Genomic DNA, 24,273 nt, shown 5'->3' on the forward strand with positions numbered 1-24,273 from the left:
GCCTTGCCTTGGCTTTTCCTTTTGGTTTTTCCTTAGCTTTTGCAGTCTCTCGCTCGGTCTCTGGCTCTGGGCTTTGTGGCCTGGCTTGGCCGTAAAACTCATAAGTAAGATCTACACACTTGATAAGCGTTTGAACTTAACATCCGAGACCGAATTTCTAAAACACTAACTCACACAAATAGACACGTACTTGCCGCCTGCACACACACACACCGATACTGACATACAAACACACTCGCACTTTGATTCACATACTTGTTTCCGGCAGCATATCCGCTTTATTTTGGTGGTGAGCTGCCAACGTTCGAGTATTCCAATTCATTTGTTTTCGATGTGCCTTTTAACTGTGCTCCCACTCACTCACACACACACAAACACACAAACACAGACGCGTTCACACATGCATGAACCTCACTTGGCATGTGCAGAGAGGTAGGAAGGGAGGGCCAGAGAGTAGCTGCTTGGCCTGGCATCAAAAATTTATAACATCGATTATTTCCTTTTACACTAAATACTAATAAATTAAATTGTTTTTTTATTTCTCAATAAATTTTTATTATTCTGCTACTTTTATACTTCATTTCGCTCGGCTATCCGTACTAGGTGTCGATTTAATGGCCCAGACTCGTCTAACTGCTTTTGCCGTTTGCCCCGTTGGCCTCTCCTTTCCCCGCCTCCGTCACAGCACTCGCCTTCTGCTCCATCCTTTTGGCCCATTGAGCGTGTTGTGGGGGGGCTTAAGGTCAATTTTTGATTTCCGTTTTCAAATTGCTCAACGCACACGCATCCGTTTCCGACAGCGATTACACCTCGCACTGCCTGCGTGTGTGTGTGTGAATGTGTATATGTGGGATGCTGTATCTACGTGTGTGTGTGTGTGTAGCACGATTCTGAGCTGCCACTTTGATTTGTTTTGCGTGCTTCATTTGATGCCAGTTGGGTCTGTGTAGTTTCAGACAGCAGTTTAATGAGTTGACGCTTTGAATATGAAAAGTTTTCGTTTTTGGCCGCCTTTCGCTCAGCCAATTTATTGCCAACCTCTCTCTCTTTCGCTTTCTCTCTCTGTCTCTGTATCCCCCCGCTGACCTCCTGCAGTTTTAGTGTGATTGCTAATTTGTAATTTACGTAGACTACCCACGGGCGCTCTTTCCTGTTTTACTACTCAAACCGATGCCAGACATTTCCGAATGCTCTCTGCAAAAAGTTGTTCAGTTTGTTTCTGCAGTTGTAGTTGTTGCTACTCCCCCGCCCTTGCCACGACTTGCTGCCTGTTTGTTGTATATAGCTGCCAAATGACCGTAAGTGATTCATTTTGTGCTCGGGCACTATTTAGGCTCTTTGCTGTTGAGTTTTTTGGCACCGCCCTTTTGCACGTAGGTCATCAGCAAATAATAAACATAAACAGTTTATTGTCGGCGCTGCTAATAAAAGCGAAAAGCGCCTCATAAAATTACGCACTCAAGTGCAGGGCATAAAATACACATCCAGTCAGTTGGCGCCTCTCTCTCTCTTCGCCCTCCTCTCGTTTCGTGCTGTCTATCATACGGCACCTTTAGCTGTCGATGGTTCATGAGATTCAGTTTCAGGTTGCCAGCCGCGTCTGTTGTTATAGTTGACCGGTGCTTAACTTTGAATTGCTGACCAATTGACGCGCTGCTGCCAACACTCCTCGGGTAGTCAATTACTTCGACACTAGCTGGCTGAATACAGAATGCTGTGCTTGCCAAAAAAAAAATAAAGAAAAGAAAAGTATTTCGTCAAGTTCAAATTGCGAGATTAGCATAAATCGAAAGCAGTTGCTGTTCCGCACACTTTTATATACATTTTGCAACGCTTTGCAACAACATTTTACGCTATTTACACAACGAAGTATGCATAAAATTGACGCTTATGCACACGACGTCAACGACGACGACGACGTCAAGGGAATGGTCGCAACACTTCCCTTTCTTTTTGACTGTTCCGGGGTCCGCTTAGACCAGGCTTAAAAACTCGTAAACATGCACAACTAACAGATTTATTTATATGCGGCATAAAAATGCACAACATAACAACAACAGCAACAGCAACAACAACAACAGCAACTGGAGCAACAACATCACAAAAGGGAACGAAATGCGCGCGTATAATAAAATTGGCTGTGAAAGTGTTTTCAGGGAGACGCAAGGATAAAAACGTAATCCGCGTCGAGCTACCAAAATGACTAAGAGAAACGAGAGAGAAACGCGATGTGGAATGAGGAGATGGCAGGACATGTGCCCCCAATACACAGATCCCGTTTGTACGTTGTCAGTGGCTGTCACTTGGCTGCAAAAATCTTAAACTGACTTAAAAAGCATCACAACGAACGATGTCAAACCGCTTGCCAGAGTTTAAAGCCCCCTCCTGAATGTTGGCATGAGAATGGGAGTTTGTTACTGGAAATTGTCACCCCAAAAAAGACTCCAACTCACTCTCGCTCGCTGTGCGCTGTGTGCGGTGCTCTTCCCCTATATTCGCTTGTTGGCGCTGCTTAGCTTAATGGTGACAAGTGTCAAAACAGCGTCCGTCTCCTCGCTCCCCTCTAAAGAAAGGAGAAACAGAACAACCCTTGTTGGTAAGCTCCTGAGAGTAAATCGCCTCAAATCGCACATTTCAATCTTTTTAACGAACTTTATCGATATTCCCAAATAGGCGTCCGCCACGCAATATGCTAATGAGACAATGTCGAGGCGGTCCACAGCCAAGTTTTCGTACATAAACCATGCCATGCTATTGTTAATGGCTTTTTGCATGTGCTGAAATACGAGAGCCACAAAAACACACACACTCACACTCACTCACACACACTTGTGTATTGTGTATGTGTACGAATAACATAGATCATCTGGGGCTGTGCATAAACTATGAAATATCATGAAATTTGTATGTCGCCTATGTTGATTTTTCATGTTGTTCCTGTAAACACGCACACATGCCGCGCACGTTCAATGGCCTTGTGCAACTAAATTTTTTACTAGCGTAAATTTACGGCTGCAAGCAAACAATTCGCTAAATGAAATTTTTGCAAAAAGCTGAAGTGAAAACTGCTTTTACTATACACAAGCATTCGCACTCCGATTACCCTGCTACAAAAGAAATGTTAAATTCGGATTCAACTCAAAAAAAAAAGTAAACGTGAGATGTCGAATTCACTTTCGGTGAAATTGAAATTGATTGCAGCTCAAATCATTTTTGGCATAATACGCCACTTGTTCGCTTTGAGTTGTTACAGGGTATGCACAATTGTGCCATCTGTTATTGTAATATATGCATATTTTTTATAAATGATTTTTTTTCGATTGAAGCGAAATGATTTGCCCACGCATAAAACGGGCAGCTCTATAAAAATATTACGTATACGCCGCGTGTGCGTATATGATCTGATATTTTCATATATTTACTTTGCATATCGCAGCGTTTTAATGAAAATACGTAAAGTGCACTCAAAAATATAGCGAAAGCCCCAAATTGATTGAGCACATCACAAGAAAACAAAGCGAGAGCGAGAGTGAAAGCGAGGGTCGCTCCATTAGCTGCAGCTGAAACTTACCTGACGTCCATTAAAGCAGCAACACCAGAGCTGAGTAAACTGCTTGGCCATCATCTTTGCCATAATACTAAGCGTCATTACCATTGCCAGCCATCCATATCCATATATATGCGTAGGAGTTGAGTCCACGCATGTGAAGACTGTGCGGAGTTTTACTTTGGGTCTGTTCTGGTCTCGGTGTTTCGTCTGGGCTTCTGTGGCTTTTCTAAGTGGCGCGTCCGTCGTCCTTCGTCATTCGTTTTGCGGCCAACTAATGAGACTTTGCTGTTCCAACGCGTGCTCTGCGTGGAGTGAGGAGTGCGGAGCGAGGAGGGGGCCAAGGGCCAAGGGCTTTTCTTGTAATTGCCACATGTGGTAATGGCCGTAATTGGTTTTCCTTTTTGAGATTTAGTGACTTTTGTATTGGCCGCTGTTGCACATACTTAGCTACACTTCTATGTGGCGAGTGATAGAGCGCAAAGCGAACAAGACAAACGAGTAGGAGGAGAAGTAGCTGGAGGAGGAGTTGGGGGGAGCAGAAGGTGCCACATGGATGGTGTTATGAAATGTTTTCTGCTGGCAAGACTTAAATGTCACTTTGCAGCATACACCGAATACGTTTTAGGCATTACTTAACAGCGGCAACCGTTAACAAGCGCCAAAGTCGCAAATTCTAACACGTGACTTCGTGTCATTTACAGCATTAAAGCAAGCTGCTGTGTGAAAATTGTGTGAGAAAAGCACTGGCCGCCGGCATTTTCAACCTCTGCCTCTCTCTCTCTCTCTCTCTCTTTCTCTCTGGTTTGTGCTGCCATAGAAAATATTCGACAAAAGCTTTAACAATATTTATCAGCTTTAATTAAACGAATTTTCAACAAATTGGCTAATGATTTTTCATTATCGAAATGCTAAACAACACCAGCAACTAATTTCATCGTTATACGTTGAAGCGGAAACGGAAGTGAAAATAATCGACTTGGCGAACAATTTATTATCGCTGGCGTTCAAATGAAGTTTTCTACAGTTTTATGCAACTAAACTAGTATTTAGTTTATTAAGCATACGCTTTCACTTAGACTATATTAATTGGCATCCATATGCAAGGCAACTTTTGCACAACTTTCAGCCAGCAAATTGAATTATAAAGGACCCCACACACGCATACTGAAGGGAAATTTGCAACTTTACTTGCAGCACTTTTCCTCCGAGTTTTGAGTTTTGAGGCCAAGCCAAATGCTTAAAGTATGTCTCTGTGTGTTTGTGTGTATGTGGATGTGTCCTTGTAGCCTGGGCCATTGTCGTCGCTTAGGCGAAACCTAATAAAATTGAATAGAATTAATTTAATTTTACATTTTTGCCGTCCAAAGTCAAGTGCATGACTCCAACGCAGGCTACGTGCCTTCAGACAAACGTTTCTGTCTTGACTTTCCACACACAACCAATTCAAAGCAGCCAAGCGAAAGCGATACAAAACATGAGCAACGCACCGAAGGCGAAAATATCCTGCTAAGCATTATTTCAATTGACCGAAATGTTATGCTAACATAACAATTAAAATATGCCTAATTGGATTTGCCAAATTAATTAATAATTTGTTCGAAAATCAAACAAATACGTATAATTCAATTTTATTGAGCGTGCTTTAGAGAATTTGAAGTAGTTGCGACTAAGTAAATAGGTAAATTATATATGTTAATACATTTTTATTGCTGTTGAATTTTGAAGCATTAAATATATCAAGTATACGCCACTTTGTACTTAAAAAAAATAATATAAAATTCTACGAATTGGGTTTTTTATACCTTTCCTTCTATTGGAATCACTCAACTCTTGTCTAGAGTATATTTCTAGCAGCAACTTGCGAGTAATTTGCTGTGGCACACTTAATGCTCTAGGCATTTGGTAAAACACATGCACACACATATACACATCTAGAATCATTTCTCTATATATGTTATATGCATATATATCAAATATGTACACACACACACATGTGAATAGATAAAAGCGCTGTTGTCGTCTGGTTTTATACGGTTTGGTATAACTCGGTTTGGGGTTTTGTCTGAGCCGGAATACGGGTGAAGAGCGTAAAAGCAAATTGAAAATTTAACCTGAGGTTAAAAGCGTTAGCGACAGTTGAGTTAAACAGCATTAAGGCTGTGTTAAGCTGTCTGTGGCACACACATACATACGTATTCCTCTCACACCTGCCTCACAGAGATTTGAAGAGAGACGCGCCACGCCTTTGCCGAGAGGCAACGCCCACGTGCGATTTGGTTTGGTTTTGTCGCCAACCGGCGGCTGTGAATTTGCTTAGCAATTGTTCCTTCATCTCTTCGCTAGGCACACAGTCAGCTTTAATGTCAAAATCGTGTAGTTCATTACAGAGACAGAAAGGAAAAGAAAGAGACAGAGACAGATAGAGTGAGGTGAGTGCGTGGGCGCATTCGCTGGTGGGAGACAAAATACGCTATAAATTTTAACAGCCATCAAGATGATTACTTCCTGCCATGTAGCGCAAACATAAAAATAAGTTGCAGCTCCAAAAGACGCACGCAAAATAAACAACAACGGCAGCGGCAACAACTACGATGTATGGCTGTAAAAGTGGCTCATATCCTGCACGCATCCGGAACCCAGAACGCATATGAGTCGAAGTCGAGTCGAGCTGAAATTATCACATAAATCAGGCAACAATAACAGCAACTGGCAACAGGCAGCTGGCAACTGGCAACTGGCAGCAACAGCAACTGGCAACTGGGAACAGCAGAAACACAAAAAAAAACAATGAGCTGACAAGGCAAGAGGATGTCTGGATCAGGATGGCGGGGCAAGCGCTGAAACGAGAGGCCAACTTACAAAAGAACAGCATTAAAACTTTTACAATCGCGTAATGAGAATCTGCTTTAAAACTTGCGACAACGACAGACGGCAACAACAACAACAATCACTGCAACTACAACTATAGGTACAACGATAACAACAACAACAACAACAACAACACGCACGACAACAGAGATTCAAGCAACAGCAAGTTGCGCGGAGAGAGTATCTGAGAGCTGAAACTTAATTGACGCTAAAAATATACAAACTTACGCACGTATTACGTTGCAATTAAGTTTGGCGGCATGGAGGCGGCTCCCGTGCCCATCTGACACTGCCAATGCCGACGCCAACGCCAACGCCATTGCCACTGGCAACGAGCACTTGCAACGCTCACCTGCAACCCTTACATATACACACACACACACACGCGCGTATGTAGGCGAAACTTTTATTTGCTGTGAAATTCATTCAATTGTTGTTGCTATTGTTCTTTTGTTGTCCACTTCTCAGTACCGTCGCTGTTATTGTCGCTGGGGCGTGGAAAGTTAGAAAACGCTTCGCTCTGCCTCTCTGCGTCTCTGCATAAACATGATAATTAAATGCAAAATATTTGATATTATTTTCAAAGCTTATGCAAATAAAGTTTTAAGCCGAGGCCCGGACTGAGTTGGGTTCGAGATAATGAAAACTGCAGACGCAGCCAGCTCCGCCATTGCCTTCTATTTCCATTTCCATCTACAGCGACAGCTGCTCCAGCTGCTCTCTCATAATATTTGCATACATTTTCGAAACGGAGCAACAGCAACGGAGCTACAAAGTTAACAGTTAACACAGTTGATAAAAAAGTATTAGTAAGTAGCTAAAGCCTAAGAGTCAAACAAAACTCTGCGGCGTTTTCTGATGTTGCTGCCGATGCTTTTGCTGTTGCGGGCGGTCTTAAAAAACAAACTTGAGCATCAATAAAAATCACACTTTGCAACTTGAGCGATAAATTGAAAGTGCCAATTCGATGCTTTAATCCCATGGACATACTCGTAATGTCAGCCTGATGACGACGTGATTTCATGCAAAGCATGTAGCCAATTCCTATCAAGCCCAAAAGCTGTAAACAATTGCTGCTCGGGTCGTCTAAATAACAACGCCCAACACAGGCCAAAAATAAAAAACAACAGAAAACAGAACTGAACCCTGCCGAAGGATGAAACAAAAAAATGTGGCTCAATAAAATCAAACAACAAACGTGATGCCAAGTTGCTGAGTGTTGTCCCAGTTTTTGTTGCCTTTTCCTATGCCTAGTCCAGTCCAGTCGAAAGTCGAAAGAGGTTCAGGTCCAAAAGTGCGAGAATCAATTGTGTGTTGACATTTTTATCAGTTTCTTTTCAGCCCTTAAGTGTGGGCCACATCACGCATAGGCATGTCGTCGTAAGCTAAAATTTTAATAGAAAGAAATCAGTGCCAAGGCGGCCATCACAATGTTGACCCTTTTTTTTGCTGCTCTTTCGGTTGTGCCGCGGGCAAGGTGTGTCGTGTCGTGCCAAATTAAATATGTAAACAACGGCTGTTGCAGCTTGTTGTTTATTGGGTTTCCGCATTCACTGCCTCTGCCACTGCCTCTGTTTGCCATTGGCGAAATGTTAATGCGTGGCACACGTGGCGTATGCGTATTCGGATAATATAAATACAAATATCGCTTTAAAGCGCAGTCAGCGAGCCTGAAGACATCCATTTAATTATGCAACAAAAGCCGCGCATTTAATTAAGCCAAGTGACTATCAAGCCAACACTTTAATTGCTCTCTCCATCTCTCTTTCTCTCTCTCCCTCTCTGGCACTTTCGCTGTCAAATACAGCAAGTAAATGAAATCAATTAAATTGCCAATAAACTCTAGCATCTTAGGAATCTTAGTGGGCGCCTACAATAATGAGATACTTCTTCGACTGCGAGTTTCTTGTCGTATATTCTGTGTGTGTGTGTGTGTGAGGATAAGGGTATTAGTGTCAAAGGTAACCATAGCAAGGACTCTGCGAGAATTTAAACCGACCTCAGCAACATTAGCAGCTGCGTCAGCCGACGCTGTCGCCGACGATTGTTGCCGCTGTTGTGGTTGCCGTTAACTTAATAGTAAACAATTACAATGTGCACACACACACACGCAGCCACACACTCACACTAATACAGCGACAAAACGCAGACTCTGATAGTGGCAATGCCACATAGAAGCATCAAGAGAAACAGCAACAGAAACAGAGCGAAGCGAAGCGACAGCCGCAGGGTTTTGCGGCTTCCGTCTCTGTGTCGCTGTCGCTGTCTCAGTCGCAGACATTGACTGAATGCGAATGTGTTAGTGGAATAGATGGGTGTGCGTGTGGGTGTATGTGTGTGTGTGTTGTGCTATGTGCTTGTTGTCCTTGTAACACTTAAAATTTAACACCAAGGCTGTTTGTTTGCTTATCTCACTTTGCATCTCATTTCATCACTTTACGCAGCAGCATCGCATGTGTAGTTTCTCTCTCACTCTTTCGCTTTCTATCCTTCTCTTTTATACCTATTTTTCCGCATTTGTATGCGGTATTGTGTTGACTACTCGTCGTTGTAGTTATGTTGCCTCTTCGACTTCCGCCCATTTGCCTCGCACTCAACTCTTAAGTGAGGAAAATTTGATGAGTTTTCATACGTTTGCCCTGTCGCATTACAAGGTTAATTTCAACTCAAAGTCAGCAAGCGACATTCAAGCTGGTTGCTTATGTGCTTTGTGGTTAGTTGCATGCCACATACACACTCTACCAGCTTTTGAAATGTTCGCTTGCTTTGGCATATCGATCAGTTCAGTGAACAGTGAATAGCAAATCGAACAAAGACTTTTCTGATAGTGATTCTAATTGTTAGTGACTTGCATACACAGAGGTATTACTATTAATATATTTGTATCGCTTATGCCGCGGTGTCCTTTGCGTGTTTCGCATTTGTTCGAATTTGTTTTCCATTCCTGTGTGTGTATGCAAAACTCACACAGACACTTTTTGTCCACAATTCCGTTTTCGTAATCGGATTTGTTTCTCTTTGTGCTGCTTTTTCGCAGCTTTTCCACACTTTACGCGCCACACACACACACACATACACACACTTACACCACATTCACTCGACAAGCCCAACTAATGCAATGAAACACGCCTCGAAGTTGCAAGTAAATACGAGTAGTTGCGGCGTTCTGTGTGTGAAAAGGTATTCATCTGCATACAAGCTGCCTAATTAACATGCCACAGAACGCAATCCTGCTGGCCGAAACCTCTGTCTCTCCCCCTCATCCTCTTCCCCGTTTCTGTATACATGTCATTCGTTAGACTTTGCCTTTGCCCTCAGCCAAACATGTTTTGAACACTGCTTGAAAACTGTGCCAACTAAAGCGTTGCCAGCCGCGTGTCACACACACATACACACACACATGACTTGCCCTTATCCTGTTCGCTGGTTCCTTTTCCTTTTTTTCGCAGTTCCTTTTTTTTTGGTTGTGATTGCATGTAAAAAGTGCAAGCAATGTTTTCTACCTCGCAAGTGCATGGATATTTGCATACACGCATTTGTGAGCTCACAACAACAGCTAGAAAACATGTAAGAAAGCTGTAGTCGAGTGTGCTCTACTGTGAGATACTCGCAACCCATTTTGAATAAGAGCAAAACAGTACTGTTATATTCTTAATAGATACCGAAAAAATATACTGCAAAATACTAAAACTAACCTTATGTAATATTTGGTATATTTGTACAGTACTACACACACAGTAAACCACAGAGTGTAAAATATACCGGATTGTTAGTCGTAACCGTTAGTAATTACCGGTTTTCCGCATAGAAAAGTATTTCTTAAAAACTTCTAAAATTTGTTTCTGGTCGCAACCAAATTTTCATGAATCAGAATGGCTCATCCAGAATATACGCTTTGTAGGGTAGGAGATGCCTCCTTCCGCCTGTTACATACATTTTCTGCAGACACAAAGTTATAATACTCTTCTACTCTATTGGTAGCGGGTATAACCAGAGTCAGAGCCAGAAAATTGTGGGCCACAAGTCCGGCATTTATGCAGCGGCTTCCAACAATTTTTGTCGATTTTTTTTTTATTTTTGCTCCTACAACATTTATTTTGCAATTCCCTCTAGTCCTGCACAGCCTGTGAAAGAGATATACAGAGAGAGAGAGAGATAGAGACAGAGAGGGAGAGGGACAGAGACAAAGAGAAGAGTTGCAGAGTATTTGCAAATAAAGTTTGCAAAATTCTCTTGCCTTGGCAAATTAGTTTGCAGCTTTATTTTTAACCTTATTTCGCATGCACTCCATCCCAGCTCCAGAGGCGCAAATTGTGTAGATTACATTTGACGCTGCCTCAAAAATGTCATTTGATACGCACAAATATTTAATCTCAACACAGAGAGAGAGAAAGACTGAAAATAAAATTATTGCTGGAAATATCTTGGCATATTCAAATGGCAAGCAAATAGTAGCACAGAGTTGGAGAATTTATTTAAGCTCGGTTTGATACTGCTGCATAAGTTATCAGTGAGATTTTCATCATTTTGTTAGCCGAATTCAATTTCACTTTTTTATCGCTGGCAATTTACATGCTGCTGTCCATTCTGACATCATGATTGATGTCGTATGCTGGCGACACTCAATTATCGTCAATCACTGGCCAAAAGAGAGCAAGAGAACTCATCGTTTTGTTGCTTTCTGTTTCTCTGTTTCTGGTTTGCGGATTCTGCAGCTGACTTGCAGGAAACGAAGTTCCACAGCATCAGCGAAACAAATGTAAAACGTGTGCACATTACTCATACGCACCGTCGCACGTAGCAAAAATGAACTCTTAATAATGCAGCACTCAGCCAAACAACAGACAAAGTAAAGACAGAGCTCGCACTCGTTCTATTCCTTCATTCTTTTTTATGACTCAATTCCGGGTAGAATAAAACTCGCAAAAAATTATAGACTTAAAGCTTTTGTTTCGTTTGGATATCGTAAGGACAAGGACAAGGACAAGGCTCACTCCCTCTCTGGCTGGTTGGGGGCTTTTTTCTTTTATCGCGAAATTGAAATCATTGCCGTCATTTGGCAACCATTATGTATGATATATGCGCTAATCTGATATGCAGGCACACACACACACTGACACACACACATGCGCTCCTTCACTTTCGCATGGAGTGAATAAAAATGTCACCGAAAGCGGCAACAACAATCAAAACAAAGAGCAACAAAAAAATAAAGAAAAATACAATTTCAACATAAGTCGCTGCACAAAAGGCGCACGAAAAAGGCATCGCAACTGACGAAAAAGGAAACTAAAATCGCTGCCTAAAAGCACTTCAGGCTCAGCCAATGTCCTTGACACACACATTCAAGCAAACGTGTGTGAGTGAGTGTGCTTGCTTTGAGGCAGTGCCACACACAGAATAAAGGGGTGGAGAGGGGGGCGAACAACGTGCGACGGTGGCAGGCACTCGAGTGCTGTTGCCGCGCGTCATGTTGTATGCAACACATACGCTAAGTAGCTAACTGGCTGGTTGGCTGGTTGACTCGCTGGCTGGCAGGCTAACAGGCTGGCAGGATAACTGGTCTGTGTTGGTGGGTGGAAATGCGATTGGCGGTGGGTGGCGGTACGCTGTGACGCGTGATCCTGTGAAAAGGTTGCCAGGCAATTGAGTGTGAAAAATGTTGAAGGCGTGAGCCGTCGCCAAAGTCCGCATCCGCATTCGCATCCGCGACGACGTCGGCTTCAGCATCAGCGTCTATATCGCGCCTAAAGTCAGCCAGCATAACCTTTGACTAATGCACGAGCAGGCAGTCAAATGCCGTAGCCAGGCTGAGTGTAACACTTGTATGATGAGGCAAAAGATGCCCTGACAGCTTATGAGTCGGGTCAAAGGGCAGGGCAAAAGCAAAGGCGTCGACAAGTCAATAAATATGCTTTGAGATATTCATGCGCTGGGCTCTGGGAAATGGAAATGGGATAACGATTGGGACTGGGACTCCACTGACTTCTCTGACTGGCGACTGGCGAATTGCGAATTGTGACTGGGGTTGTGCCCCCCGGTGCGTTGAACTGCCCAAGTCAATCACTTGGCGACAGTTAAACACCGTTCTCCTCGACATTGTTATACATGCACGCCATATGCGGAGGTCGTTCCGGCATTGACATTGATTTGTTTTGCACGTAGAAAGCCCCATCCCCACACACAGAAGAAGAAGAACACAACACAAACGAACGTACGAAATGAAAATGGAAATGAAAAAGAAGAAACTTTGCGCCATTGCGTCTCACTTATTTTGGGCTTGTGTAATACGCTTTTGATTTGGACGAAATTCCATTTTTCACAATTTAATGCGCATCTCGCTACGTGTTGTCGTCACTGGCGTCTACGGCGTGGCACGTGCTTGTTCCTGAGGCTCCTACAACAAACGGACAAACGCACACACACACACACATAGAGTACAACACACACACACATCTATCATTACATTTGTCACGTGAGGGACAACGTGATTTCATTTTCCTGTCGCCATAAAGGTGACACATTGCATTTGTGTGTTGTCTGGCCATTTGTTCGCTTCAGTTTTGTGTTAGTTACAGCTGAAGTTTGGGAGTTAGGAGAGCTAGGAGCGAGCACTTGTTCTGCCTGCTCATCAGTGCGTATGCGTAACATGTTAAACGCTAGTCACGGTGTACAAAGAGAGATAAAAATAAAATGATGAGAGCAAGAAATATGTGCAATTTATTCAAAAAGCCATGCAAAAACTTTTATTGATTTTCAGCAGCGAACGCTGCAAACACAGCGAATATAACGAACAGCGAATTGCGAACAGCGAACACGCTGGTTAAACCGCAGCTACACTGCCAAACAAATTTCCGACAGCTGCTGGCCAACAACTATTTTCAACACACATAACTTCAGATTTTATGACCCACATGTGAGCTCGACTTTCGGCCATATACTAGTAACTAGTTGTAGGGCAACTCAGTTTACTATCAATTTAGCGTTCGCTCGTTTTTTTTTTTTTTTCTTTATGCTGTTGCTTTACTCGTGCACTGAAATTAGCGATTCTCAGCGCAGCTTTCCTCCTCCACTCGCTCCACCACCCACAAAAACCGAAGGGTAAGCACACAAACACCTTTGGTTTTTGCCATTTGTTGTTGTTGTTGTTATTTCAGCTTTCGCTATGTTACTGTTGCAGTTGCATTGGCGTTGTCTACGGCTCGCCAAGTTGCAAGTCTGAAGTACACCTCATGAATATTTCACTTGCAATCACATTGTTTTCCCGCTAACTTTTAAGATTGTTTTAGCATGTGGCGGAAATGGGCGTGGGCGTGGCATTGTCGGTTTGGTGGGCGTTTGCGGTGGCAAGGCGCTGAGGTGGCAAGAACTGGTGAACTGGTCGTTTCACTCCTCTCCTGTCCGCTGCTGCACGTAAAGTTGCAACAACAAACTTTGGCTTTCACTCAATTTCGCTTGCTGCTGGCATGCCGGAAAAGCAGTTTGAAAGCATGCACAAGTGCATGTGTGTGTGTGTATGGGAAGTTTGAGAGTGTTTGCGTATGTGTGTGGCAGGAGGAGAAGGAAGAGGAGGAGGTAATCCTTGATTCCGCTGCATTTGGTGGCTCATTTTCCTGTCGTTCGCCAGCCAATGCCTTCCACTGACTGCCCGCTTTAATAGTTGATGCAGTTTTCTTCTTTTTCGTCGAGTTTCGACTGCCCGAATTATGGGAGATTTATGCAGCCGTCTGGGGCATTGCCCATTTGCGCAAGCCAACTAGTCAAGAACGGGTTGCCAACGAGCAAGATGCCAGATATCGAGAGAGTCCGAGAGAGAGCGAAATAGAGTGACAGAGAGGTTGAAGTGGAGAGTAAAGCGAGGTAAGTGGCCACTCAAAAGAAATTACGTGTTGGTTTTCCAAGTGGCATGAGATAAACTTGCGCTGCACATTTTTTCGTAGCATACTTTCGAGCGTCTCCTTTTTTATTCTACTGCCAAGAGAGGGAGATAAAGAGAGTGTGGGAGCGGGCGTCTTTTGCAAATGTGCGTGGATTAAAGTTTTCCATGCTTTTAGTTAGTTTCTCAACTCGCTGCGGCGTTTAATGAAATTTTTCTGTTGCTGCTGCCTTGCAGCACACTCCTTGAAAAACCCAAAAGCAGAATCGCAACCCGAATCCAACACACACAAACACACACACGCACACTTTCAATCCTCTTCATGCTATGCCCCATTTTGCCATTGCGAAAGTATGCCGAAAGGCAAATGCTCAGCCAGCTGCTTCACTCGACGACTCTGACTCAGTCTCTTGATGATGATACTAGCCTTGGTCTTGTTTTCCATGTTACACTGAGGAGGAACTCACACAGGTACACGGAGCACACAGCAGGTGCTCCGAGTGGAAGTAGAAGTGAAGTCGTGCTTGCAGCTGCTACGAGGCAACTGCAACTGCAACTACAATTGCAAGCATTTTCATATTTTATGTACTTTGCGTGCTTAAAAATGTTTCAATTTCCCCGTGCCCGCACTTTTCACTTTGCAAACGCGACGCGGTGACGGAGGTGGAGGCGGGGCGGGGCGGGGCATTGCAACCACGTGCTATTTCAATTTCATGAAGGTCAGCGCGCAAAGCAAACCAAATAACTGCTGAGGTGCACATAAAAATACAAAAAAAACTTGTTTGATAATTTCCTACTCAAATTGAATATTTGCAATTGTATGAGAATATTGTATCTGTGTGTTAGTGTGTGTCTGTGTGTGCGAGTGTGCCAAAAGTTTTCTTATTCTCTGTGAATAACTTTAATGGAAAAACTTTGAATATCAAACCGCAAAAAACAAAAAACTCGACTAGGTCCGGTCACAGTCACAGTCCAAGCTCCAACTCCTGGCCAATGCACTCAACTTGAAAATTAAAATTGAATAGTCAATTCATATACTCACACACAAACACACACACGCACACACGCATACGCACATTTGGAAAAAGCATAAAATCGAGTTCAATTCCAAAAATGTAAAATAAACTACGAATTCGTACACGTGGCATGAAAAACTGAGAAACTGTTCGCCCAACTTTGAATATCGAGTTTTGTGTTTTAGATTTATCCAGTCGATGCATAGATGGACAGAGATGTGTATTAAAATGAATTTCAAAGAAAAAACAAGTGTAAATGTCCAAAGTCAAATGATGACTTCAGCAGACCTGTTCAAATTACCATTTCAATTTCAATTTAATCTACAACTTAATTCAGTTCCATTTTTCAATAACAATTTAAGTCATTATAAAAGCACTCTAGAATTAATTTACTCACATAGAAAATCTTCATTATGATTTATTAAGATTTAAAACACAAAGTTTCTGCTTCGACTTTTGGGGGAGTCAAATATGAAATTGAAAAATGAAAACTTTCAACACATGAAGTAATTAATCAGCCTAGAAAAAGTTTGCATGCTTCATTATAGTTGGCAAAATAATTAAAGAAGCAAACGCCCTAAAAAGTTCTTCGACAAGCCGAACAGCGATTTGGGTAACAACAGAATATGCTGAGATGATCAGAATCTAACAGGATAATAAATATAACCATCTGCTGGAGACATATGCACGGAAGTCCAATTAGTGAGTCTCTGATGTGGCAGGCGGCTGTCGTCTGGCGGCTTGGCGTCTGTCTCCCACTTGTGCTTCATTTTTGTCGTCGGCATGTATCCAGGACCCAAGTGACAGAAAGTCATTTGGGTTATTAGCAGTCGAGTGTTGCAGAGAGGGCGAAACAGAAACAGAAGCAGAAGCAGAGTAGAGTGGAGAGAGGAAGATGCTTTGGCCGGAAACCCTTCTAAGGCCAACATCAAAAGCAAAAGACGCCATCAGAAATAAGTTTCTTTAGCTGACATTATTTCGTTATTATCCGCATCAAGGATTCGATTGACAGACGAAGAAGCGCAGCGCTAGAGTCAGGGGCACAACAGTTCAGCAGGCAGAATCAGAATCAGACTCAGGAGCCAGGCACAGGCACAGGCACGTGCTGCCAACGCCTTTATCCTTGCGAAAATATTGTCACAAGCAACGAGCAAGGACAACAACTGACAGCCGCACTGAGGCGCAGCAGATACAAAAGAAATTATATTTACTGCCGTGCTGTATACGAAGTCGATGGCAAGATGGGGGCAGAAAAAACAGGGGAAAACAAAACACAAATAGGCGACTTTTGGGGGAGGAAGGAGCGCACGGGAAAAGAATCAGAATCCGAATCAGAAGCACAGGCTTGCGAAATCAAATAAAATGCCGGAAACATGGCATTGAGGGTCGAGAGCCAAGTCATGTCATGGGCCTCAAGTGAGCCCTGGCGACTTTTGCTTACCTACTTGTGTTCCTACTCGTACTTTCCTTTTCGTTCTCTTTCCCTCCGTCTCCTCCTCCTCGTTCTTTGCCTTTTTTCACTATTCACTCTTCACGAATGTTTTCGCAGCAGATAAATACAACATTTGACACTTCATTATTGTGCCCGCAGCGTAATCGAATCAATTCCAGCTCCAGCCATCAGGCTCACTCTCAGCGGCAGCAGCAGCAGCTCGAAGTCCACGTCTTGTGCTAGTGTCAAAAGTGCTTGGACATTCGTCGTTTGCCAAGCCATCGAATCGTTTGCTCCACTCTGTCTCTGGCTCTCGCTCTCTCACTCTGCTCTTTGCTCTTGGCCCAGGGCTCAAGCCAGCTTGGCCTGTTGACACATTCGCTTAAACGTATTAAATTGTTTGCCATCACTGCTCGGCCATTGTTGTTGCCATTGTTGCTGCTGCTGTTGCTGTTGCTCCTGGCCAGCAGGCAAAGCTTGGCATTTTATTTATACGCACTTTGTTGTTGCCGCTTTTGCTGATGTTCGAGGACCTCCCTGATGGCTTTTTTTTCTTGTGTCGATGTTCTGTTGCTGTTGTTGTTTGCGTGCGGAAGTGCGCACAGTCTCGTCCGCTCCTTTTGCAGTGTCATACGAAAAGCAATCGATTACTTTGGGCCTGGCCCCAAACCTCAACTGCTGTCGCAATGCCTGTAACCGGATATGTTCGTTTCCGCTATTGTATTTGCTGGACTTGAGCAGAAAGTGCTACAAATGATGATGCAAGTCAGACATTTCAAAGCTGATTTGCTAATAATAATACGCTTAATTGCAAAAGTCGAAAAATCAAAATGAAACACAAACTGTGAATTACGATAAAATCATATCAAGCGGAATATAATTTAAGTGCTTAAATAAACCTGCACAATTGAATTAAGGCGAATAAAATCCCCCCAATCAGAGACTCAAACATCGATCCAAAAAGTATTAATATTTAAGTGCATTTTAACACTTTTACTCACTGTTTTTGGAGCAGAGGCATTTTAAATGAAAATACACACACACACAAACACATATGCTCACATGGACACACTTCCACTCATGCATTATGCAAATTGACATTTAAAATTGATTGGCAAATCAACAGCCAATGCACTAAATTATTTCTGAGTAATCGCTCCTTGGCTACTTGGTTTGCCTAAGGACAAGGATATACGTAGAACATTGAGAGGACATCACAATGTTAGGGCAGCAGCGTATCACACACATTGGATTCTGTTATCTTGTCTGAGCTGTCTGTCCAAAACGCAAATTTGACAACTTTCATTAGCTGGGCATAATAAAATGCACTTTATGAACTTTGCAACATTTGACAAATTTTCTCAAATGCCCTAAACCAATTAGCCATACACACACTTTCATCGTGATGATGACGATGATGATGATGGTTTATGCTGATGGCCATAAAACTGAAGTGCGTGACGTGTGGATGAGTGTGTGTGTAGTAATAATATTTTGAGTAATTTAGTTGATATTTTAAACCGAGAAGGAATTTCATATTTAATATTTACATTTCATTTCTTTAACCTTAACTTACAGCCTCCGCCCAGGGTCTTATGACCAAGCACGAGCCGATGTTCATATCACGTTCGGAGACATTCAAATTCATTGCCGGAGACATAATAGTGCTGCCCTGTGAAGTGGCCAATACGGGTGAGTGGAATACGAGAATATATAAGTTGCACATGATATTTATATATGTTTGTGGGTTGTTATGCCTTATAACTCAGTTGGCATTCACATTTTGCGGTCAGAGCATACTCATGCATATGTATAATTAACCCTACACCATGTGATGTCGGCCAACTGACCGCAACTATACATTAATCCAGGATCTAGCCGAACCACACACTCACACACACACACACACCCACATACTCACGTCCAAATCCATCTCCATGTCCGTGTCCACCACAAATGCCAATGCCCATGGGTTGAGCAGTTGACAGGCATATTACACTCATGTGTCCAAGATATGGTCAAACGAAATGGAGTTTTTTGTTTCTTTCGTCCCGTATTCTTTGTTTTTTTCTTGCCCTCTCACTCACTCTCACTCAAATGTTGGTGGCATGTGGCATGTACGTTTTTCAATTTAAATGCGGTCGTGTGTGCGAGATTATTTGTACATAACAAGGATTTAGCGTAAGCAACAGCGCTCCGCGTACAATATAAGGACAACGGAATTGGTCGTCTCGGACATCTTGGTCAAGTTGCTTTTTATGCCATACAAAATGCTACATAAAACCTCTGACCCAAACACTGCATGTAAAAGTATCTGCAAGTTTTACATATGTATATCTGCAAGATACATATATATATATATGTACATGCGACATCAGAGTGTGTGTGTGTGTATAAATATAAACTTGTAAGTGGTTGTGGTCACATCATCCGTTTATTAGAAGCAGCATGCAGAACAAAGAACATGGAATTTCCTTGGCATATCTCATGCACTTCATTGCCCCAAAGAATAAGAAACAGGACGAAGACGATACATACTCGTAGAACATTTTTGCAACGAAATTATAGCCCCAGGCATTTGGGTAATAATAAAAACGAAGCTCAAGCTGAAGCTGAAACTGAAGAAAGTAAAAAAAAAGGAAGAAATGAAAGAAGACCGCAAAATCTCTGGAAATGGCAATGAAAAAGAAACAGCAAAGACAAGTGAAACAAAAAGAAAAAAAAATACTTATATACGATATGAAGTAAGCAAAATTGTAGATACTTCGCTCTGATTCTGAAGTCTGTGCAGGTTAATGCCATTTTATGCTAATAAAAACCGTCGCATACGACAGTTTAATTAGAGTCATTCTTCCTTTCTTTTTTTCTTTACTTTGTTTTGTTTTTGTCTCCTCTGCTCGAGTCTTAAATGCAATAATTAAAATTAAGCCTCATCGTTGCTGTCTTTGCTGTGTTCATAAGGCGTGCTTTATGGGACTTCGGAAAAAGATGTTTAGACAGCAGCAGCTGCAGGTCGTTTTTATGAGCCAGCTATAAAGTTAAAAATGTAATTGATAGAATTTTTAAAACCACACTAAACAAAGGCAGCGAATGGCTTCACAGCACTCTTCACACACTCTCGACGAGCACTGTTTGAGTGATGATGAGCCAGCCGAACGTTGCAACACACAAAATTTATGCCCATTTTCATTTCATTTTATGACGAAAACCCATAAAATTCGAAAGAAAATCATATGAAAATGAGTCAAAAGGATGAGTTTCCCATCTTCACACTCTCCCTCTCTGTTGCTCTTCAAGTGGCGTGTGTGATTGTATGTGCGAGCGTGTGCGCAAGTGCTTATTTGCATATTATATGAAAATTCCTTTAAATACTTATTGCGGTGCTTCGCACTTTTCAAAAGTAATCTTATGTCTTTGAAGAGAAAAAAAAAATGATAAGAGCAACCCTCACACACACAAGAAATAGAGAGACGAACTGCGACTGAATAAATGAAAGAGAAACAGTGAAAACGAGAACGACAACGACAACGACAGCGAAACAGCGAAAGAGGAGGATGAGTGCAAGTTTTTTAAATAAACATTGAAGCATTTCGTCATTATCATTTTATCATGTTATTTGAATTTTTTCCCACATGTGCATAGCGATGCCATGCCTCGGCGATCTCCTCTCGCCTTGTCCCTTTGCCTTGTCCTCGCCTGGCGCCCTCTGTTGGCGAATAGCTCTTCTGCCTTGTCGCCTTTGTTTGTATGCTAGTCGGCACTTGCGCCTGGGGCTATGCAACGCAAAAGTAATTCCGCTTAGACAAACACACACAAGGACGTCGTCACTTTCTAGCACCGCAGAAGCTCGCACAACTCATACCCTATACTCAAACTGCAAATAGATTTATGTAAAAAATAAATTCAAAATGTAATTGGCATAAATTCAAAGGAACTTGTTTCGCAGAATCAAAAAATTTAAATAACTTCAGGCATTTGTTTTTGTTGTAGTGAATTGAATAAGTCAAAAAAATATTTATTATATTAAAAATGGAAAGGGCATCATTGGCGACGCTCCATCCTGCAAGTGTTTGTGTTTGTATCATTTTTTCCATGAATTATATATTTAAAATTATATACACTCAAAGGCTTATAATCAACTTGTACTCGTATGTACTTCGTTTTATTAAAACTCCATTCCGTAGGCATATTTGAATATTTGCGAACTCATCAAATGTATCAAACGAATGAAAAGTGCTTGGTCTGTGTGTATGTGTGTGGCTCCGACATCTCAAGGATGTGTTGCCTTATGTGTTGTGCCCTTTGACAATTTATATTCAATTTGAAATGCGGAATGTTGCAAAAGGAAGTAATCTCTAATTTCATTACCAAAAGTTAAGTAAGTAATAAGGGAATTTAATAATGAATGAATGCTTTTATCAGCTTGTCTGCAGTAAAACCACGTTATCCCTTCAGAAATGTTTGTGGTTTGTTCAATCAAATAATTAATTGTTGTTGCAGTTCTATGTTTTGTTTTATTCACTGTTTTTTTGTTGTTTCTGTTTGTATCCAAGGCCGGTGCTTAACTTGTCAGCAGGCATAAGACCTATAGCTGTTAATGCCTGAGTGCGGCATGCATTGTTTCCTTACTTTTGTGCTCCTGCTGTGGGTTCGGTCTGCATGAAAAAAAAAGAAAACAAACAAAGTACAACTGGCAAACTCGAATGCAATAAAATGCAAAAAGGCACAAAAACCTCGGTCACTGCGGCTACAGAAAACGCTCATTACGCTTTGATGGAGCGCCAGCGCTTGAAACTATTACCGAGAAGCGGAAATGGAATCGTGCCGCAAAAGTTGAAGTTGTGCAAACAGCCAGGCAAGCAAACGAGGCAAGGGAGGCAACATAGGACAGCACCAGGAGTCGAGAATGTGGCAGGGCAACAAAGTTTCAATATTAATGCCATTTACAGTTCTAATTTCGCTTTTTTTACGTACGCGCACAACACTTAACACAAACATACACACGCAAAAAGTTGTGCAAGAAGTTGCAGAATAATGCCATATTGAGGGTCCTTGGGCTAAGCTCCCCTTACACTGTGTGTGTGTGTGTGTCTGTGAGTGTGGTAGTGTGTGTACATGCGGCAGCTTAGCCGCAACATCGTTTATCTTCGGGGGGTCATCATCTTATAATATTGGCCTTTCCGACATGCAATAAATTGCGCTCAGACAAACAACATGTCGGTTGGCTGCTCTTGTTGCAAGAATAGCTGCTTTACTTGCTTGCCATGCTTGCTTCACTACTACTACGTCTGGCTCAACGGCCAAATTGCGCATACGCACCGTGTGGCCAGGGCAAACAAACAGAGCTCGACAACAAAGCGAATGTTGGCCATATTTGAATAGTCTCTCTCTGTCTCTCTCCGTGTCGTCCATGTTTCTCTCTCTATGTGTGTGTGTGTTGTTCGTGTTAGTGTGCAAAGTGTAGAAAACTAAAATTTAGTTCTGCCTCTAAACAAACGTTCAGGCCAACATGCGGCTAGGCATGGCCAGCAATTTGTCCAGATCTGCAGAGCGTTCTCTCTGGCAGGCCGAGTTTATGTGAGTGTTGTGAGCCTGACATACAAAAACCGAAATGCTTTTACTGTGTTTCCGCCTTAACGGATAGCCTCATCCTGTCCTGAGTTGCTTCACAGCGGAATCTATGCATGTAATATGTGTGAATGCATGTGTCTGTCTGCCTGCATTCGGATGTGTGTGTGTGTATTTCTATTTAGTTTAGAACACTTAAACCGGAAATTGAGGCGTTTTGTGTTTTGCTTGTTTTCGTTAGATTGTTGTTATTTTAGTTAACAATTTATTTAGTTACTGCCACCACACACACACACACACACACACTTACACTCTCATACACACACACTCACAGACAATTTATATGAGCTTGTGCATTATTTGTGCGTTGCGTGTTTTGTGCAACTGACTGACCACACTTTAAAGCTCATTGCAAACCCAACAAGACCAGACACGCTATCCATATTTTTTGTTGGTCTCCGGACCAGAAGCAGCAGGAGAGAAGAACAGCAGAGAAGAGCTCTAATCTAATACTCAGACATTCTCAGCTCCATAGTTATTTCCTGGTTAGCTTTCCATTCATAACCAAACATCACCTTGTGGTTTTGTCTAAGCATATTATCTTCATATCTAAGCTGTGTGTGAATGCTGCAACTGACTTTTAACAGATAACTTCAACGCTTTTTTGTTTCCCCCAAGCGAAAAGCTTATTGAGTTCACTGTGATGTAGTCAAAAGATTAAAATATTATCTATTTAAGCAGTAACTGAAATATTCAAATGTAGCTGCAAATAATTTGATTGAATTCCATAATTACCTACCAAATATTTGTACTTAAATTTTGCAACTTAAAATCAAATATTCATAATTCAGCAATCGAATATTTCTTTCAAATGTCAAATGCCTTACCTTTACTGTAAATAATAACGAAATTTGTTATCGCATGGAGTTTAACTATTTGTGACACATAATATTGCAAAGAAATCGCAATATAATAGCGTTAGAAAGTATTATGACATTATTATTATTTTTTTTTTAGTGTGTTGCTTTAGCGTCACACAAGCCATATTAAGTATACGCCTTACTCGAATGACTTAACAATGAGTCGCAAATGTTCGGTTGGTATTGTCTGGCTGCCTTAAAGCAACTGACAGACCAAAAGAAGCCAAACTATACAAACCTCCAGCGCACACGACGACGTCGACGATCCTTTGCTTCTCCTGCTCTTGGTCTTGCTCTTGCTCCTTTCGCAAGCATCTACCACGAATTATGTTTTCCGCTCTAAAGGCAGTTTTGCTTTGTAAACGGGCACAGGGACGGAGAGGAGGCTTCAGTTTCAGTTTCAGTTCCAAGTTCCATGTTCATAGTGCACGCTAACGACAGCAGGTGGCGCTAGTTTATTTATTTGCTCGCGTGAATGTGACTGCAAAAGTGTGTGAGTGTGCGAGTGTGAGTGTTGAATGTGAATGCGAATGTTTGAGTCTGAGTGTTGCACAACACACTTGCCTTGCCTCCTGTGTCGGTCTGTTCGTCTCTCCATCCCGGAAGGCGTCCTGGCTGCCTTCCTTTCGTCCTGTCTGCCTGCCTGCATGGTTGCTTGGTTTGTAACTTGCTCGGCTTGTTGATGTTGTTGAACTCATTGCAAATAAATACGCTTTTTTGAATGCGCATGTAAATGACTTCATAAGCATTTTATTACCACCAAGCCACACAGACACACACACACACGCTGTGTGTTTCTCTGACTGTTTGTCTGTCTGTCTGTTTGTCTGCAAATGTTCTAAGCTGCGTGAACACTAACACATATGAAAGCAGCTGTTGAGTCTGTGTGTTTCTTTTGAAATCAATTGATTTCCCTCGTCGTTCTCTTCTCTGCGCTTCTTTTTTCTCTATGTGCCTCATTTACGACGCAGAGCAGAGCGTCAGTAATGAGCTATATAGCAGAAGCTGCACTGAGGGGCTTTTCTGCCGAAATACTCATACGA

General features: G+C 42.2%; 1 protein-coding gene across 4 annotated transcripts in view; it reads left to right on the top strand.

Moving 5' to 3' along the window:
• LOC133838395 (lachesin) overlaps nt 1-24,273 on the top strand; it is a 128,647-nt gene that overhangs the window by 75,689 nt on the left and 28,685 nt on the right. For all 4 annotated transcript variants that reach the window (XM_062269475.1, XM_062269472.1, XM_062269474.1 and 1 more), the window contains exon 4: nt 18,321-18,434. In XM_062269475.1, coding sequence (XP_062125459.1) covers nt 18,321-18,434 — 114 coding nt within the window. The remainder of the gene's footprint in view (nt 1-18,320; nt 18,435-24,273) is intronic.

This window comes from Drosophila sulfurigaster, chromosome 2R (assembly GCF_023558435.1).
Source record: "Drosophila sulfurigaster albostrigata strain 15112-1811.04 chromosome 2R, ASM2355843v2, whole genome shotgun sequence".
In the NCBI taxonomy this organism is placed as follows: domain Eukaryota; kingdom Metazoa; phylum Arthropoda; class Insecta; order Diptera; family Drosophilidae; genus Drosophila; species Drosophila sulfurigaster.